Source organism: Carassius gibelio, chromosome A21 (genome assembly GCF_023724105.1).
Source record: "Carassius gibelio isolate Cgi1373 ecotype wild population from Czech Republic chromosome A21, carGib1.2-hapl.c, whole genome shotgun sequence".
In the NCBI taxonomy this organism is placed as follows: domain Eukaryota; kingdom Metazoa; phylum Chordata; class Actinopteri; order Cypriniformes; family Cyprinidae; genus Carassius; species Carassius gibelio.
The window spans coordinates 376,918-397,499 of NC_068391.1; the positions used below are offsets into that span (position 1 = coordinate 376,918).

Below are 20,582 nucleotides of genomic sequence, written 5' to 3' on the forward strand. Positions count from 1 at the left end.
TATATATATATATATAAAACAATTCATCTGCAGTATGCAGCAAAAACCATCAGCCCTGCAGCCCTTTCTATTTCAGAGCTGGTTTTCTTTCACTAATAAAACCCATAAAACTAGCGGAGGCACTGGCAAGCTGTGTCTTCAAGGCTGGATACACCTCTATGGGTTCACTAGCTTGAATTAATGGCATTTGGTCCCAAAGTTTGCTCAGCGGTCCCAGAGACAGTGACAGCAGTACGTCCTTTTAAACGAATAACAAAGGCTTATCATTTATCTGGCGGCATATGGGCCAGACCCCCTCTGTAGCATGCCTGCTCTCTGTGGTGTCTGCCAATACTGTTGTCCTGTTGATTCCTTTGTTGACATAGTTGTCTTGCCATGAGGAGGTAAAGTGTAGCAGGGACCGTTTGGGACTATTTATTCATTTATTTGGAAATTTATAAGCCAGATATGAACTGGTTTGGTTTTATTGACTTGAGATTAAGTTGGCACAAATGGTTATAGAGGAAGCTGACATCCTGGTTTGCTACTTCAGCTTTCCCAAAATGTAATCCTAAGCCTTCAAGAAAGGCGTGATAAAGACAAAATTTTCATGGTTTTCAGGAATGCGTATGTGACGGAATGTCTGATTTGTTGCACATATTACAGGTGACAATGGTCCATACGAGGAGCTGTGCCGAACAAAGGCAGAGTGGACAGCCGTGTTCCTGCCCAGGATAAGGTCAGAGGGTGTGCATGTAGTCATCCCCATAGCAACAAAACCCCTCACCCCTGAGAGCCAATGTATTGTTATAAGATCAGAGGTCACGGAGCTCCCCATATGGTCGTGTGCTGCATAAGTCACTGATCTGTCAGGATGCTCTAAAGGAATTCTGAAAGTGTCACTGAAAGACTTTAAAAAAAAAAAAAAAGACAACTGCTACCGAATGCCATAAATGCCTCCACACCAGCATAAATAGCACAATTCTGGTCAGATGGCGAAGGGAAAGAGCGGGAAGCCAGACTGCCCACACACTTGTGGCGTTTGACCTCACCGAAACATGGCAGAAATTAAAACACTGAAAACATGGGAAAAAGAAAAAATCAAGATGTTTATTCAGGATAGAACTTTTGTCAATGTTGCAGTTTTGACAAAGTACTTCATAAAAATTAGTTTGGATTTTACTGGGGAATTGAATCAGTAGTGTTTCTAGGAAACAGTATTTCTTTTTTCTTTTTTTGTACAAAAACTAGTACATTCATATTGGTGAAGGAATATACATAAAACATGATTGAGAGGACAGAGCTAAGTTTTTATGCTGCTGAAGTTAAGCAGTATTTACAAATTTGTGTGCCTCTAAAAGCTTATTAGTGATTCATAATCGAGAGCAAAGAGCACACATTTTGTTCCTGTCAACAGAAATCATTTAAAAACATTCAGAAAATCATAACCCTCCAAAAAAAGGTCACAATGTTCACATGTGTACTCCTAAAAATAAAGGTTCTTTATTGGCATCTATATCTATCCATGAAAACTTTACATGGCACAAAAACTTCTATATAGTTAAAATATTCTTCACGCTATGAAAAGGTTCCTTTGGGAACCCATTAGTTCTTGGCATCACTGCAAAAACCCATTTTAGAACCCTTATTTTTAAGAGTGTGGAGCAGAAGTAGTCAAACACTCACAAAAAGTATGGAAAACCGTTTATATATAAGAAGATAATAAGAAAATAACTGAATAAACAAAAACTCAAAATCATACTTAATGGTATTCAAAAAATATGTACACATCTTGTTGCTTCAAAAGAAATTCAACTGTCTAAAGATGAACAGGATTAGTCAAGATCAGCCTATGCTGAAGCCGAACAAAACTGATCTCTTATATGAATTCCGTCTGAAACAGACCCAGTATCAGGCGCTATGTGGTTTAGTGCTGCTTTAGCATCTCAGCTGTCCTCATGAATAACAGTTGTTGTGGACAGTTGCTCAGAGCTGGTCAGGCTGTCCTGTCTGCTCGGCATTGAGAGGGTGAAGGTGGCTGATTGGCGGTGGAAGCTGCTGCGCAGTTCCTTCCCTCTGGCCAGATCTTCCCTTCTCTCCCTTGCCAACATGAGGTTAAGAGATTCTGCGATGCTGTTCAGTGTCCTGTCCATGTGTGTGATCTGCGGGGAAAGGAGAGTGTGACCTCAACACAACTTTCAAAACTTTTTTTTTTAAATAACTGTCAGCCTGTAAATGGCATGAACAAGAGTCAAACTGTCAATACAAGCTGTAAAACACCAGCGCCTGATATAAGATCCCATCTGAATGAATAGACTAGAAAAGGCAATAAATCTATTCTTTATATGTTTAAAATGGGATTACCGTTTGATCAGTTAGGTGATGATGAATAGTCGAAACATGAGTAGATTAGGTCACAGTAATTTGTTAAAAGTGAATTGAGTGGAAACTATTTATAACCAGGTCTACAGTTAAAAAAAAGAACAAAAGGAACACTGATATTTTCAAGTAGAAAGACTGAAAATAGTATTTTGTACAGTGGTATTCTTAGTTTTATTTGAAATTTCAAAAAGAATGTTTTCTAGAATGTCTATGTGCATGAAAAACATCATACATCAACACCAGTGGGGATTCTTGTTAAATATTTAAAGGGATTCATGTTTGAAAGGAAGAAAACTGTCAGGGAAATACTTGTTATTCTTTATTTTACAGTTGGGGAGCCAAATGTCATGAGGTTCTTTCCCTTGGGTAGAGGCTAAGTGATGTGTGGAGCCAGTGCTGTCTACACTCCATTAGAAATTACCAGACGAGTGTCTCCGTGCTGAACCACAGTTTACACAATGATAGTGGCACCACGGTCACATACAAACACATCCCAACATACAGAGTGCAGCAGGAGATTAGAGCATGTAAACATATACAGCCGTTCCCCTTATAGACATGAATTTTTGGACACTGCTAATCAAGCAGAGAAAAAGAAGATCTTGAGTCGAAGCTTAAAAGCAAAATTCTTCAAAAAATACAAATTCTGTCAATTATTCACACTCGCATACAAGTTAAAAGTAAAAAAAAAGTATTATACTATAAAAAACCACTTTTAATATTTCTACCATGTAAACCATAAAACTATTCTCTGTGAAATATTATTAACTTGAAATTTGATGGAAAATTTATTTTTTTGATGGGAAAATCATATCCTTATCATCCTGAAAGAATTCCAAATCAAACTTGTCATGGTCTCCACAATAATATTAAACAGTACAGCTGCCCCTCTATAGAAATTGCGTTCCGGGGGCCTATAGACTGGACCGAAAGGGCACTTTAGCGTCGGCGATTGAAGGGGCAGGGGACCAAACACTGCCTGCTTCCTGTTTACCTCAGAATTATGGGAAGAAGAATGACACTGTAAGGGGCAGGGTATCCCGTTCACATACTCTTCAACTAATGACACATTTTCAAACAGGTCTTTAAAGAAAAAATGTTAAAGACTGTGTGTCCTGCTGGGAAATACTTAATTTGGCTACTCAATGCATCAGTCACTAGTATTGTGACAGAAATGTGCCATTGTGCCAAACATTTGCAAGCCAATGAGATCAAATCTATCCTAAAGTCACCAACTTGATTATTATTATGATTTTCATATATAAACCAATAAAAGGAAATACAACTGGAAAAAAGATGCCAAGATATGTCAGCTATGAAACCCGTAAAAAAGATCTAATTTCTCTTACAATGCTTTTCTAAACATTCTCAGTAAAGAATTTAAAACATGTCAAACAGGCTTTTTAAAGGCATTTCATAAAATGAGTCAATTTGCTTCTTACTCAGACATCTACAAGAGACAATGTGGGAGAAAGAGAGTGAGTATGTGAGAGAGAGAGATCATGTGAACAAGTCTGCACGCTGTTTCGAGTTCGTGTCTGGGATGAGAGCTGTTTGTAAAAGGATTTATGGCTGGAGTGGCAAATGAACAGGAGCAGAGTGAGTGTTTGTACAGCTCCTGAATCCCCGTCATCCTGAGAGGCCAACAGACCTCTCACGTTTACACACACACACACAACACACACAACCCAGAAAGCTGTTCTTTTTAGAGTCTTAACTCCTTTATCAGCACACATCACTCACAGAAGATGTTTGAGAAGTATTCAAAAAGTGATGTTTGATTGAAGGCAGAGAAAGAGAGAGGTTCCTTCTGTCTCTTGGTTAAGGCTTGATGAATGAAGCTTACAGATCCTTATCAGTAGAGTCCTTGCTGAACCAATTGTGCTGTGTGCATTAATAAACTAAAGAACTGGAACTTGTTATTGTTATACTAATGAGTAACCTCTTGGAAATGATTGGTTTCGGAGTTTATAGCGCAGTAAAATTCAAAAGCACATGGTATTAACTAAAAAGATGTTTCAGAAACTTGAATCCTCAATAGTAATAAAGTTTTCCCTGTGCTTTTAAAACACAAAAATGCTATGACTGTCCAGTAATATTCAAGCGCTTACCTTCTCTTCCATCCTGTTGAGTCTGGAGCCAATAGTGTTTATGCCTTTGTCTTTCATGCGCTCTAAAAGAGACAAAAATGGTGCTATAAAAAATGCTGCATAAACTTGAATGTGCACTAAGACTACAAGACAACAATAAACACCAACATTAAGAACAACAAGGGGGTCAAAACTGTAGAAAAACAATGTGTGGGGTTGAGCAATGAGAGAGGGTAATGAGTGAGCTTTACCTGAACTTGTCTGGAAGAAAGACAGCTTCCCTAAGGACTGATCCAGTCTGTCAGGGCCAAGTGTGCAGCATGGGAAATGTTGATGTACAGAAATGGCAGATGAAATGTGAGACAGGGATGGATGTACTCTTAACTTCTCAGCTTTATTTACCCAAAGGTCATGAAACAGTCATTAATTTCGCTATTATAAATGCCATCCATGTTTAGAAATGTTAAAGTCCTCATCCCACCTTCTCTGTAGCTCCTTGATGCGCACCATGAGGTTGAGATGACCCTGTGAATACTGCTCAATGACATCCCTCACATCATACGGTTTACGTGCTTGCTGCAAAAACAGCCAAAATGATAGAATATTTCAATTATAATCAAATAGTCATGTTTACGAAAAATACAGTACTATTCCAGGGTTTTGTTAACGTTACTGGAAAAAGACTACACGCATACATACACACAGACATTTGTTTCAGTATTATTTAATGAAAAGTTCTTTATAGATGCCTTTAGTGTCAGTTTTATTTTTTTCCAGCAATTGAATGCATCCTTGCTGAATAAAAGAACAAAAATGGTATTATATAAAAGGAAAGATGTGCATAGGACCTATGTTTATATTTAACTTAAATATTTATATTTAACATACATTTAACTTATTATTATAGTACATTAAGATTTTATGATTTTAAGATTTTTTTGAATTATTGCATCATTCTTACACTTTGAACTCATATTGAGAGAATGCAACTTCCTTATACGTTTCTACATTTTAAACATAAAATCTTGATATGGTCTTGCCTAAGGCCCTAATGGTTGGCCATGAGTGAAACTTCAGGTTAATAAAGTCTGAAGAATAAAATCATCACCAGGGTGAACTCTTTACTTCATACAACCAGCCTACAAAATCAAACCAGCCCAAAGGGGAAATATTTCCTTTTGATTGTCAACTTTGAGGAAACCGATTCTTATCTGCTGACACCAAACTGATCAAACACTTAATCATTGCTCTCAGGGCATAATTGAGCACAGGTGATGATGCTTATAGCTATTTCAACTTATTTGAGTTCCTGACTAACACAGGGAAAATGTCTGAAGCTCCAGGTTTGCTACAGAACTTAAACTCAGTTTGATTAATGTCAGTGAAATAACCAAACGTTCACACATCTCCGGAACAAATTACACACTTCAGGAGAAGCTAAATCCATTCAAAGGAGGGTAAACACCGTCATGACATCAGACAGCAAATGTAGCCAGCAGCATTTGACAAACACTCCAAAGTGCGTGATCTGTGTCGCAAGAGTGTGTGAGAGGAGGGGAGAAGGACTTGGAGAAAATAAGGGGATTGAGAGATGACTGAGGCTATAGCGGTTCAAATGAAAGGATGGGAGGGCAAAGGGAAAGAACAAACAAAGTGCAGTAACGAGTATCAAGTGTCACACAATCGCACAAAGAAGAAGAAACTGTGTAGGACAGCTATTAAGGTTAGCAAGTATTTTTAAGGACTCCGGCAGAGCATCTGCTATTACCAAATGAGTCTCAACTCAAGATCTTTCCTTCTTTACGTTTCAAAAGGCAACTTATTCACTGCTTACATTGAAATTCATTAAGGAATGTTACTTGCTGGAAACGTGAATTTAAAAGTCACTGATGTTTCTTTATTATCATATATGCATAATAGCATCACGTTCACGAAACATCATGCTAATTTGATTACATTTTCGTTGTTTTTGCAAGCAGAAAAATTAAAATCTTACCTGGAAATTCTTTCTGGCTACAAAGTAGAACATTCTCTGGATCACACGAATGGCAGCTCGGTGGGAATCCCGCAACCTGTGTGGTTATGTGTCATGATTAGTATGGAGAAAAGATACTTAAAGCCCATTTTAAAGGGACAGTTCACTCAAATTGAAAACTGTGTTATTGTATGACTTTCTTTTTCAACTGTGCAGTACGAATCCCCGCACATGTCATGCAGGAAAAAATAGTAGGCTAAATTGTGTGCACGATTTACTAATTAATTCCCTCAATGTACTAAAACGTGCACACGATTACTATTGCGTTCCCTCAATTTACTATTTTGTTCACTCGATCGAGTGATAGATCACTTAAAAATTAAAATTATTTCATTAATTACTGCTGTAAGTTCCATTACTCCTGTCATTCCAAACCTGTTAAACTTTGGTGCATCTATTCTCCTGAAAACATATTGAAGACTGACACCGAAGAGAAGAAATTGTTGAATTGTTGAAAGCTTGAACTAGTGACGTCATATTTTGACAATGTCCTTTCTATCTTTCTGGGCCTTAAACACGGCAGTTCCAATGTTGTCATTGCAGTATCAGAAAGTTCTCAGATTTCATCAAAGATATCTTAATATGTGTTCTGATCATGAACGAAGGTCTTATGGGTTTGGAACTAGGGTGAGTAATTAATGACAGAATTTTAACTTCCCTTTAAGTCTTAAGATTATTGAAGAATTTTACAGTTTTAGGAAATGAAAACTGCATTTTTTTTTTGTGGTCATAATTGTGGCATCTGACATTATGGTTGTTTATGTCACCACTAACTAACTAAGCACAATCAATGACCTTTCACATTTTCAAAACCATTTGCAAAACAATCCTATCAGCCGCCTCCAGCAGGCCCTTCAGGTGCAGTCCAAAGCCACTCCAGATGCTGTTTATGTGGTCAGGACCTTTGCAAGTGGTCATTGAGCACAAGGGTCACGACCAGGACACAGTGTCTAAGAGAAAATACAAGGCTCTCTTTGCTTTTCAAAGGTTTCAAAATCCACAGCACTGAGATTTGATGGGGGGAAGGGCGCTGACTCCCAGGAGACCCAAGGTTATCTAGGGGAACAGGACATTTGCTCAAAGAAAGCCTAAGTATGAGAGCTACACTTTCTATTACACGTCGGCTATATGCGATATGTGCCTGTATCATGTTAGCATGCTAAGGCTCGTGTCTGTTGCATGTCACTCTGACAAAAGATTGAGTGCACTCACACAAGTTTCTTTAAACTGCATTAGCAGAAGACTGGCTGCAGGCTATCAAGCCTCATTGACTTAATGGACATGGCTGGCTGACAGTTTCTGGTTTCTCCCTTGCTGCGGGCTACAGGGAAATGAGGGATATGCCGTGCTGCAGGCAACTGCCAATTTACTGCTCTTTGGCAGTGCTACTCTAGACTTCAAGCAGCATCCCTCTGGGTTATTTTGCCAGTGGTTAAATAGCAAGCCTTCATAGCTTTGAGCATTATCATACAAATGGTAATGCAACCCCTGTTAATAGAGGAGGAAAAGAGGTAATGGAAAACTTCAGAATGTAAAAACTGATACGATTTTGCATATTTAGTATAACTTAGTTTATGATCTATTTCCATGAATATATATTCTTGGAAACAGATACACATTATAATTATGATAAAATAAACAAGACTAGTATAACAAAATTGAAGCTTGGAATTCCTCTTCAGGAACTTGAGCTGTGTCGGAGAACACTTTGGGAACACCTTCACCGTGACTCATGTGTGTAATAAGACCAATGGATGGGCGAGACATCTTAGGCGGGTGATGTCAGAGACCAGAAAGTTTTAAAGCATGTGCAGCAAAACCGGCATTTAGCCTCATGTCTTTCAGCAAGTGCTCTGTGTGTGTCTGTACATATTAGTTTGTGAGTCTTATTAAGGGTTGTTATGTCCCTCCAAACATGTCAAAAACACCTCAAAAGGCTAAGCACAAACTGGGCGAGGGCAGGCAGCATTTCAAGCTGTGTGTTCCTCCCTGCCCGCATTACATTATGGGTGGGGATACACACAGTTTGTGCGCTGTCTGCCTCGGAGCGGAGCATGCAGAGTCACAGTTGGATCTGGGGGAAGGAATGGAGATGAGCGAGTCCCTATCTTCTTCCTCACCCGCCAGATCCAGTACCCATTCTCAGGGATCCGAAGCACGCTCCGACGCTACCCCACCCCCGCCCCTCCCGCCAGGGAGAAGGCTCGATGCTTTACCTGTCTTCCTCCAAGGAGGTAGACGTGGTAGGCGTTGATGAGGATTCACCCCCCTCAGTTACCCCACTATGAGGAGCTGCTGGAGATTGTAAGATGAACATCGATTGGCCCACGGAGAGATAGATTGAACTGCAGAATAGCAAGTTGGATAAGCGCTTTCTGCAAACTAAGCCACCACCTCCACGCTGTAGCCTGCCTTTTTCCCCCAATTTGCACACCGAGGCGTGTAAATCATGGGCAAAGCCCTTCTTGTCCCACCTCTTCATTACCACTTCTGATCATTACGGCAATGTAACGGAGATGAGTGAGCGCGGCTATAAGACTGTCTCAAGGTACGTCATCGTCTTTGAAGGATCCGTCATTGCCCTCAAAGCCACTGCGTACCACCTCCGCGCTGTTGGGCCAGGGGTACTCAGCAGTGGGTGAGGCTGGTGCATGTCTGCACACCATGACAGTGTTACAGGCATACCAAAGTGACCTGCTGAAGGAACTAGTTGAGCATGAGCATGTAAAATCTGAGGATATCAAGGAACTCAGAAGTCCCCCTGATTTGTCTCTCCGTGCTACTAAAGAGACCGCCCGTGGCACTGGGCGATCTATGGCAGCTATGGTGGCTGCGGGGAGACTTTTGTGGCTGACTCTTTCAGATATGAGGGACAAAGATAGGGTCTGCCTTATGAATGCCCTGCTTGTGTCCTCGGGCCTGTTCGGCAACACCGTTAATTCCATTGTCAACAGGTACAAGGAGGCTCGCAAACAGGTGGCGGCGTTCCAGCAGTTCCTCCCTCTTCGTTCTCTAGTTCCGGAGGCTGCCGGGCGGGGGCAGCTACCGCCATGTACCAACTCCTCATACAGGGAGACACAAAAACAGATCGTCGCCTCACATGCTCCCCCCGTCTCAGGAACGTGGGTCTAAGCGGAGTTCTGGGTCGGGAAATCCTGCAGGCCCACTTCCCCGCAGAGTGGTCCCATTCCACCCTGAACGTCTACGTGGCGGCCATTGTAGCCTACCATGCCCCTCTTGGTGGCCAGTCAGTGTGCAGACACCCCCTAGTTACACGTTTCTTTCACTGTGCGCTGAGGCTGAGACCTCCGGTACGTTCTTGTGTCCCAACGTGGGACCTGGCTATGGTGTTAGAGGCTCTCTGTAGGCCTCCCGTCAAGCCTATAGAGGAGATCTCAGATCACCATCTCATTATAAAAACTGCTTTCCTGGTGGCGATATCTTCTCTTAAAGGGTTGGTTCACACAAAAATGAAAATTATGTCATTAACAACTCACCCTTATGTCGTTCCAAACCAGTAAGACCTCAATTTATCTTTGGAACACAGTTTAAGATATTTTAGATTTAGTCTGAGAGCTCTCAGTCCCTCCATTGAAACTGTGTGTACGGTATACTGTCCATGTCCAGAAAGGTAATAAAAACATAATCAAAGTAGTTTCTAATGTGCTGATTTGCAGCTGAAGAAAAATGAATGAATAGAAAGCTGAAAAGAACAGCATTTTCTTAAAGGGTTTACATGATGTGAAGCGCTGAATGACTCTTGAGCAGTAAATATCTATGGTATAATGATCAGTGTGACATGAATCTCAGAGATAGATATGGAAGGATGATCATGTTTTGGTGGAACATTATTTGAAACTACAGAAGCTAAATTGATAAGCTCAGGTTGGAATCTGCCAGCGATCTGCACAGAGTTCAGGAATCATACCTCCCTGGGTGTTTGTCATTCCAATGGAACATGCAAAGATGACAGAGAGAGAGAGAGAGAGAGAGGTGGAGGACACAAGAGATAGAACATGGGAACCACCCCATCTGTCCCTAAAGCAGTGCCACTTCCTCTCTCCAGTCATGGTTACCAGCATAGCAACGCTGGTCTCATGACCCCAGCAGGGTCACCATCTGCCTCTAGTGCTGGCACAAAGCCTGGCTAATGGTGAACACTGGTGGAGACGTACGCAAAGGGAGAAAGACTCCCACTGGGACAGAAAAAGGAAAGAAAGAAAAAGATGGAGTGACAGACAAACAGACAGATAGGGAGAGAAAGAGAAAGGGAGACAATCATATGAGGTCTTATTTCTGCCAAAGGCAGACTGCAAATCTCTCTTCCCTTCCTAATATATATATTTTTTTTCTTTTTTGAGCTTGCTTAACAAAAGCAGCCAGATGTGAAAGAAACTGCAAATCCACTGGAGGGCCATAGATGAAACTGAAACATGCAAAGAAGTTTGTCTAGAAAGCATTAACCCTGCATTATGTACCTTAATGTACTGACATTGTGATTATTACAAAACAATAATCCCACAACAAGCAAGACAAAATCAAAGGGATAGTTACCTAAACAAATGAAAATTCTGTCATCTCTTGTTAATGTCGCTTCAAACCTGTAAACATTATTTTTAAGCCTTTATGTATAATGCATTTTAAAGGTAGTCATGATATATATATATATATATATATATATATATATATATATATATATATATATATATATATATATATATATATCTAGCAACATTTGGTCTGAGGAGGTGATCTCAGCTTGGCCAATTGTTTTAGGAAATGACATACACCCTTCTGTGCATCTAACCCTCATTAGTGGAGGGTGGATGAGAGAACACCTTATCCAAGGTCAGCAACCGCTCCTTAGGGCAACATGTGCAACATCTTTTGCATTGATTATTAGTGCTAAAGTGATTTAATTTTGGGGACGGAGAGGAGGAATTCAGAGGGGAAGGAGGAGGATCTTACTGTGTATAAACTGCAAGAAATAACTGAATCTGCAAAGGTGATAGAAATTCAGTGGCATTTTATTTGATTGTTTGTAAGGTAGGAAAATGAGCCTGTTATTTGACCTCCTCTGCTAATCTGAGTGTAAGTAAATGCAGATAAACAGAAAACATCACAATCACCGGGCTTCTCTCTGTTCTTATCACTGGAAAGCATCCATGTACACACACACAAACACTCTCTTTCACACCAACATGACCTCCGTGGTACTGCAAAAGACAAACCCAGTCAGACAGATTTATGACTAAATGAGAGCATGCAAAATTACAGAAGGATAATGGTAAAATTATGTCCAGCACATAAATTATGTACATAGAAAGAGATTTATGGAGATAAATTGTCACTAACTACTGGATCCATAAGCTGTTGTATAATGTTTTCATAATTATTAAACATTTTCAGAGTTGTACATTTTACTAGATTTACATTTTTGGCAAAAGCTTTTTTCCACTTATTAAAGAAATTATTTTATTCAGCAAGGATGTATTAAATTGATTCAAAAGTGAGAGTAAAGATTTTACATTGTTACAAAATAAATGCTGTTCTTTTCATCTTCTGGTAATGATTTAGTTTAGGGACCGATTCTCACTTAGCATGCCTATTATTGAAATATTGGCTGTTTATTAGGACTTATAAAGCATATATTCTGCATGACCATATGCTGCATCCCTAAACTATACCTAAACTCTACAACTACCCTATAGCCTATTTATATGCAGAAAATTAGGAGTTTATTAAGGCAAAATTTGTAGTTAATGGTTTGTTAATAGTTAGAATTGGACCTTAAAATAAAGTGTGAACCAACTTTCTATTCATTAAAGAATCTTGAAATAAATGTATCATCATTTTAACAAAAATATTACTCAGAACAACCACTTTCATATTGATAATAATAAGAAATGTATCTTGAACAGCAAATCAGCATATTAGAATGATTTCTGATGGATCATGTGACACTGAAGAACGGACGAAAGTCTGCAGAAGATCCAGCTTTACCATCACTTATTATAAATTATACATTTTTAAAAATATTAAAATAGAAAACAGTTATTTTAAATGTTAATAATAGTTCATATTACTGTTTAACTGTATTTCTGATCAAATAAATGCAGCCCTGGTCAGCATAAGAGACTTGTTTTCAAACTTTGGTATGTGTGAGTAGCCTATATATACTCCTTTTAATTGATTTGATTTTAAAAAGCAGCCAATCTGTAGGAAGAAATTTTGCCCCAGCAATTGTAAGTTTAGATATAATTTACAACTCAATCATCCCAAGTAGCGACCCACATACTCAAACCCTCCCTGATGTTTTGTTACGTCATATGATGAATCATAAACACATGTCAATTCCTACAATACCCCCCCACCCATTGAAGCCATGTGCACTCTTGTGACTCGTCTCAGCGAGTCAAAGCATGAAGACCTTTGTGTGGCGGTGTGCACCACAGGCTGTAGGATCGTGGCACTGTGACACTAAAATGCTCATGGGGGCCCTGTGTGTCTAAGAATAGCTCTGTGGATGAGGAGGGGAAGAGTGCTCCGATTAGCTGCCGTCTGAGAATCACAAGGTTTAAGAGGGCACGCCTGCGCGGTACAGGGCATTATCCCAAATATCAGCTCTGTCTTCCCCCTCAAGCTCAAATACCTCAATGACATTTTAATAAGTGGTCAGCTGAGATAAGGCCACTGAGGCAGTAATGACTGATAATAGCTGACCAGAGGCTGGATGTTGTACGCCGGGGTAAAAGCCCGGGGCGGAGTCTGGGCCGCTGGCAAGAAGCCATCACACACACACATATGTGCGCACAAAGGCGTGCGGGAGCAAGATGCTCGCACACACACTCAGCAGGGGTTCCTCTGGCTTCAGCCAAGCAAAGATCTCTTTCATCCCGAGCATCAAAGCGGCAGGCGAATATGGAGAGTATTAAATGTCCTTATGAGGAGTGACACACAGCGAAGCAGCATTCACTTTGACATTGAGTCCTCCGCTACTATACACCATGACTAAATGGCTTATGTCCTAAACTTGTGGCCTCATATGATCCTAAACATTACAGCAGCAAAGAAACTGACAGCGTTCATTTCAACGCATGGCCTTATACATCACCAGGGGCCTCCGAGCCTTTTGTCATATCGTGTTGCCAGCTAACAAAGTCACTAACTTTGCCGGGCCGTCTGAAAGAAACCCGATATGGCACATTGATATTATTTTCACAATGTGAAACGGAAATATTAGTGCTCAGAGTTGTTAAATGTATTGTTATGGAGGCAAATGTACTGTGTGAATTTTACAATGTTGATGCAAAACCAGAAATTTTGTCATCATTTACTGTCATTTTTTGTCATTCCAAACCTGTATAACTTTTATTCTTTTGCAGAACATAATAGTATTTTTACCCATATTGGTCACACTTTATTTTAGGGTCCAATTCTCACTATTAACTAACCATTAACTATGACTTGTGCCTCAATTAACTCCTTATTTGCTGCTTATCAATAGTTTATATGGTAATTGTTAAGTTTAGGGCATTATGTAGGATTATGGATGTCATGCATTATATGTACTTTATAAGCACTAATAAACAGCCAATATGTTAATAATAGACATGCTAATAAGCAATTAGTTATTGGTGTGAATTGGACCCTATACTAAAGTGTTACCATAATATTTAATCTGTTTTTTTTTTTAAGTCAATGGGGTCCAAAACAACACTCCACCATATATATATATATATATATATATATATATATATATATATATATATATATATATATATATATATATTATATAAATATAACATTAAGAATTGTTTTTGAAATATATTCTTGCATTTGTTCATTTAGAAGACACCTTTATCCAAAGTAGCGCAAAGAATTATTCATTAGGCAATTACTGATGCAAGCAATACAAGTTTCAAACACTGTCCAAAACAGTACAAGCTTAGGATATAAGAAATAGTGAAGAGAAAGCATTTAAAAATAATAATTATTTTATTTTATTTTATTTATTTATTGAAGTCAGCAGGATGCAGTAAGGTGCAATGAGTTTCAGCCATTTCTTTAATATTGTCTTGGATTCGTCTTGCAGGAGACAGGTCAGGTTTAGAACACTAGGAGAATGAGTAAATAATGACAGAATTTTTGCATCAGCTATCAATAATGTCCAAAAAAAAAAACTGTCAACTGCTGCTAACAGGAATTTTTTTCAGATTAGTTGTCAAGTTCACCATGTGCAGTGTTCTGTTACAAACTTCTACAGAGAGCCTTGCTGGGCTTTTGGTCTGACAGCAAATGAGAGAATCATCTGGGATGTGTTCTTTCTTGCTGTGCAACTCTCCCTCTCTCTCTGTCTGCCTTTCACTGCTTGGCTGACTCTCGCTCCATGTCCCTCGTTAGCTCTAACACACTGTAACGAAACACAATTACTGTTAAGGGGGGAAGAAAAGGGGCCATGACGGGCAAGATAAAGAAACTTGTGCTGGCAAGCCGCGCTGAAGAGGCATTAGTGAGCCAATGTTTCTGTCCCATTCAGCACGCCTCACACTCCAAATCACACAGGCATACTCTCATCACACACACTAGACTCGGTTCTAACAGGCAAACCCCGAGTCTGTGTGTGGGAAATATTTCAAATATTTAACTGCTGAATCAAAAATACCATCATGAACATGGTGATACTCAAAAATAAATAGCTTAGTAGTATGTTCAGCTCTAAGGAAAATTTGTATATAATGCAGTCACATGTAGCATTTCTGTAAAATGACCAGCATGAAGATTATTGCTCTGGAAGACAAGAGTGTTTCCAACAAAAGTCACTGTTGCACTATTTAGCCCAGAAGCCCATTACGACTAGGACCGCTTGTCAATCAGGCTATTGTTGGCGTGTGTAGAGCCGCAGACAATGGCTCTTTGTCTCTGCACCAGTGTAGACGGCCAGGCTTGGCCTCCGCCACTAGAAGTCCTTCTCTGTTTACTGAGAATAAATCAATCTTTTCAGCTCAGGTCTCCTTTGGTAAACCTCACACCACAGCCCTACAAGACTGCAACAGCAGATACGTGTGAGTACAAATGGGCACTTTCAGACACACCTGCGTTTGCTTTGATTTCATCTTTATACCGGTGTCGCTCTGGACAGGAGTTTATTTTCTTTGATCCAGGCAGCTGCGAAAGACACCTTTGTATTTGAAATGAAAAAAAAAAAAACATCTATGACTACTTTCTACATTCAGAACACTTTAAGAGTCTTCAAATCACAAATTCATTAGTTACCACACCTTACTGTGCCACAACCAATCCTAAATGTAATATTTAGTAGTAAGAGTGTGTATCAGTGTGTGTTTAAAGAGCGCGGCGGTCTCAGAGAGATGTTTCGGTGGCATTGTTCTTTCCCCACCCCCAACGCAGCCCAACTGTTTCAGCTGCAGGCACGAGGAGGCTTTTGTGCCTCTCCCACCTCTAGAGTTAACAGCCTGGGTCAAAGGTAGGAGCAGGACAAATGTCCTAAGGGAGAGGAGAGGAGAGAAGCAGACAGGAGCGAAGAGGAGAAGAGATTGAGTAAGAGGAGAAAAGATGAGCAGAGAGGAGAAGAGACATCATGGTTCTGGTCTGTTTGAATCCCCACCCTGCTCTGCTGGACATAAACAAATAAACATGTACTCACACCCACATTGAGCAGGAGAAGAAAGAGAGAGAGGGAGGGAGAGAACAGCCAGCTGTTGCCATTGCATCTCAGTGTGAAGGCGAATGAAAGCTCATTAAACTTCAAAGATCAAATGAAAGCGTGTAGTGACAAGGCTCCTTTGTAGAGGAGATGCAATATGTCTCTTAAGAATGTGGATTTAGAAAGGAATCCTACTTATGATACCGACCTTATTAAAATTCAAATCTCTTTTAAGTTGCTTTGGTGGAATCCACCTACATTTTTCCAGATGATTACATTTATCTCAGCGTATAAGCAACATGTAATTGTATCAATTCTGAGTCTGAGTTTAATATTCTAGCTACTTCAGCTACCGCTTCAGCTCCATCAAGGTCAATGTAAATATGCAAGAATGTGCAAAGATTGAAAACCAATCTTGGACTACAATAGCACCCTGATTTTTTCCCTCAGTTTCTTCCCACGCCACCCTGTATGATATAATACACATTTAAACCAGCAATAGTGCGATTTTGCCACTGTACACTCAGAGAAACTCATGCTTTGAAGTGCCATAGAAGGGTATGGGCTACAAAACTCCACTGCCCTCTTGTGGTTTCTCAAAATAAATGGAAAAAACCCTGAACATCTTTGTATTTTCTATAATCAGGTAATAGAGGCCCTAAGGTTAGACACTCTAGAGTGGAGGATCCCATCGCAAATGGAAAGGGGCTCTCTGGATAATCTAATGGGCTGTATACCCCCAACAGAGACATGGTTCATTAGATTATTCAGAGACGGGATTGCTGCATTGCCTGTGTAAGTAAATGGTTTGCATTATACACAGGCCCTGCGCTGTTCCACACGCTGAACAGCTAATGGGCCAAAGAGATTCTGATAATGACCTCCTCTCAGGCAAAACACAGCCTGCAACATAACCACACTTCATGGGAATGCTTTGGGGCCCAGAAACATACACCGTGCACTTCTCCCAGCCACGTTTTCACTTGAGGTGGGTGGGCTTGGAAAGCTGAGATGTGTTCCAGCAGAGATGGCGCAGATGTGTTAAAAGATTTGAGCTGAGAATCCAGTGACTGCAGAGATTAGCAGGATGATTAGACCCCATTTGCATTTACAGAGGCAATATTGTGAGTGTGGACTGCAGGGGTGTGCTAACTCTGACACCATCAAGCTAACGCTTTTTTAATTGCCTATCCTCTAGATATTGCATGACATGCCATCCAGGAGAGTTCTGAAATGTTGTAAGTAGCGAAACTTTCTGAAACTTGAATAATTGACTCTCTGCTGTCTACGGTTTGGCAAATGGACTCGGTTTAAATTATGCTAAAAATGGTACGTTTTTACTCACTGAGACACATGAGTGACTGGAACGAGCGATATCTCTCGTTCCAGCTCGGATTCCATATCATCTGCAATGCTGCTGCTCCTCTGGAGCGTGGGCCGAGGCTGCACTTCCAAAATCCCAGGCTTTCTCCCTAAAGACACACAAAACACACACATAATTTCAGACTGAGATGTCTTTGCATTTCTCCATTTCAACAAGCCAACAAAGTTTTGATACCCACCTGGTGGTGTAGAGAACTGGAAAGAGGATAGAGAGTTCCAGGATGGCACCCGCTCTGTGAGGAGAGAGATCAAGCTCAATGCTTTTAAAAATGGTATGAACATGGATATGAAGCTTTACCTACAAAAAATGGCATGTGGGGAAAATATTTATTTGATCCCCTGCTGATTTTGTAAGTTTGCCCACTTACAAAGAAATGAAGGATCTGTCATTGTTATGGTAGGGTTATTTTAAACGGACAGAGACAGAATACCACCAGTTTGAATTAAATTTGATCCCCAAGCAAAACATGACTTAGAACTTGGTACAGAAACCCTTGTTGGCAAGCACAGAGTTAAGACATTTTTTTGTAGTTGGTCAAAAGGTTTGCACACATCTCAGGAGGGATTTTGGTCCACTTCTCTTTACAGATCATCTCTAAACCCTCAAGGTGTCTTGGCTGTCGTTTGGTGACTCTAAGTTTCAGCTCCCTACACAAATTTTATATAGGACTGAGGTCTGGAGACTGGCTAGCCCCCTCCTGACCTTACTTCTTCTTGAGCCACTCCTTTGTTGCCTTGGAGGTATGTTTTGGGTCATTGTCATGCTGGACCCATCCATAACCCATCTTCAGTGTACAGGCTGAGGGAAGGAGGTTATCGTCCAAGATTTTACTGTGCATGGCCCAATCCATTTGCACCTCAATGCACTTAAGCTGTCCCGTACCCTTAGCACCTACAGTTGGCTTCTTCACACCAAGCTTCTTGCTGATGTATTGTAGCCCATTCAAGCCTTGTGCAGATTTACAATCTTGTCTCTGACATCCTTTGACAGCTCTTTGGTATTGTCCATGATGGTGGAAATGGTTGGAATGGAAGATACAGATTGTGTGGACAGATGTCTTATACAACTAATGAGCTGACATCAGGAATAACTTCTTAAAGTGGCAGGACTAATCTGTGTTTCACATGGGCACATAACCAATCTGTGGGAGCCAGAATTCTTGCTGGTTGGTAGGGGATCAAATACTTATTTCACTCACTGAAATGCAAATAAATCTCTAACAATTATATATTTTTTTTTTCTGGATTTTTTGGCTGGTATTTTTGGTATTCTGTCTCTATCCATTAAAATAAACCTACCGTAAAAATGACAGACCCTTAGTTTCTTTGTAATTGGGCAAACTTAAAAAAAAAAAAAAAAAAATAGAAGGAGATCAAATACATATTTTCCTCACTGTATTTGTCTGTGAAAAAAAAAAAGAAATAAAAACAGCCATAGAAGGAATGGTAGTTATCAAGTGAATACAGACACATAGACACTAACTGGAGCTCACCACATCTTCTGTGTGTGTTAGCCCCTTCTGTGAGAATGGAGAGGGGAAATCAAGGATATCAGAAGGAGAGATGCTTCAAGAGCATGAAAGGTAAAAAACAAAAGAGCGAGAGAAATGGATAGCAGTATCTTAATTGCTGGCAATACCTGACTGTTGTATACTGCACACTGTATCTGGTCCACCATCCTTCCCATCATCTAAAGAGTCATACGTTATGGAAGGTATGGTGGGAGAACTCAGTCCATCATCCCTGTCATTGCTCTTCATTTTCTTCCTCATCTTCACCTGGCCAAAGAAAAAAATGTCAAAGATTTTTTTTTTTTTTTTTTAATCTAAGAACTTTAGAGGAACTTTAGAGGTACTACTTATTCTTTGCTGGTACTCAGGTTTAAAACCAGACATAGACTATTTTATAATTATTTCATCACATATCTGGCTCTCACAAGCATAGTTAAACACACACAGTTGAAGTTGAAGTATTAAAATGGTTAAAAAAACAAACAAAAAAACCCAATAAATTATAGCTAATATTTCTTAACAAAAATACTAAAATAAACTAAAATGAAAACAAAACTAAAAATAAAAAATAAAGCCAATTCCAAAGATTAATAAATTTGACCCTGGACCACAAAACCAGTCATAAGGCTATTATATATATATATATATATATATATATATATATATATATATATATATATATATATATATATATATATATATATATATATAACACACTGCAACACACTGCAACATAAGAAAACACATGCAAATTGAAAAAAACATCAGCAAATGAGGCACCTATGTGCTAAGCAAATATGACCAGCACCTGTGTGTGTGTGTGTGTGTGTGTATATATATATATATATATATATACAGGTGCTGGTCATATAATTAGAATGTCATCAAAAAGATGATTTATTTCATTAATTCCATTCAAAAAGTTAAACTTGTATATTATATTTATTCATTACACACAGACTGATATATTTCAAATGTTTATTTCTTTTAATTTTGATGATTATAACTGAAAACTAAGAAAAATCCAGAATTCAGTATCTTAGAAAATTAGAATATTACTTAAGACCAATACAAAGAAAGCACCCCCAACCATCACTGACTGTGGAAACTTTAAACTGGACCTCAAGCAATGTGGATTGTGTGCCTCTCCTCTCTTCCTCCAGACTCTGGGACCCTGATTTCCAAAGAAAATGATAAATTTAATTTCATCAGAGAACATAACTTTGGACAACTCAGCAACAGTCCAGTCCTTTTTGAAGTGAGACACTTCTGACGTTGTCTGTTGATCAAGAGTGGCTTGACACAAGGAATGCGACAGCTGAAACCCATGTTTTGCATATGTCTGTGTGTAGTGGTTCTTGAAGCACTGACTCCAGCTGCAGTCCACTCTTTGTGAATCTCCCCCACATTTTTGAATGGGTTTTGTTTCACAGTCCTCTCCTGGGTGCGGTTATCCCTATTGCTTGCACACTTTTTTTCTACCACATCTTTTCCTTCCCTTTTCCTTTCCCCCTCTCTATTAATGTGCTTGGACA

General features: G+C 39.5%; 2 protein-coding genes across 2 annotated transcripts in view; both read right to left on the reverse strand.

Annotated features, from left to right (window-relative positions):
• LOC127941903 (coiled-coil domain-containing protein 74B-like) overlaps positions 1-20,582 on the reverse strand; it is a 267,944-nt gene that overhangs the window by 140,705 nt on the left and 106,657 nt on the right. The window lies entirely within an intron of this gene.
• On the reverse strand, positions 1,069-19,308 carry LOC127941902 (potassium voltage-gated channel subfamily KQT member 1-like). Its single transcript, XM_052537354.1, has 8 exons — positions 19,176-19,308; positions 17,716-17,769; positions 17,499-17,625; positions 6,448-6,523; positions 4,933-5,027; positions 4,703-4,749; positions 4,473-4,534; positions 1,069-2,141 (listed from the first exon to the last, which is right to left on the reverse strand). The coding sequence occupies exons 1-8, from the start codon at positions 19,306-19,308 to the stop codon at positions 1,926-1,928; spliced, it is 810 nt and encodes a 269-aa protein (XP_052393314.1). The 3' UTR covers positions 1,069-1,925.

Bases quoted from the DNA above. Each gene is read 5' to 3' on its own strand.
- LOC127941902 (XM_052537354.1), bottom strand. From the start codon at position 19,308: ATGAGGAAGAAAATGAAGAGCAATGACAGGGATGATGGACTGAGTTCT. The intron at 17,626-17,715 runs GTGGGTATCAAA...GTGTGTCTTTAG, and splicing joins CCAGTTCTCTACACCACCAG to GGAGAAAGCCTGGGATTTTG. The intron at 4,535-4,702 runs GTAAAGCTCACT...TGTCTCTTTTAG, and splicing joins TTTCTTCCAGACAAGTTCAG to AGCGCATGAAAGACAAAGGC.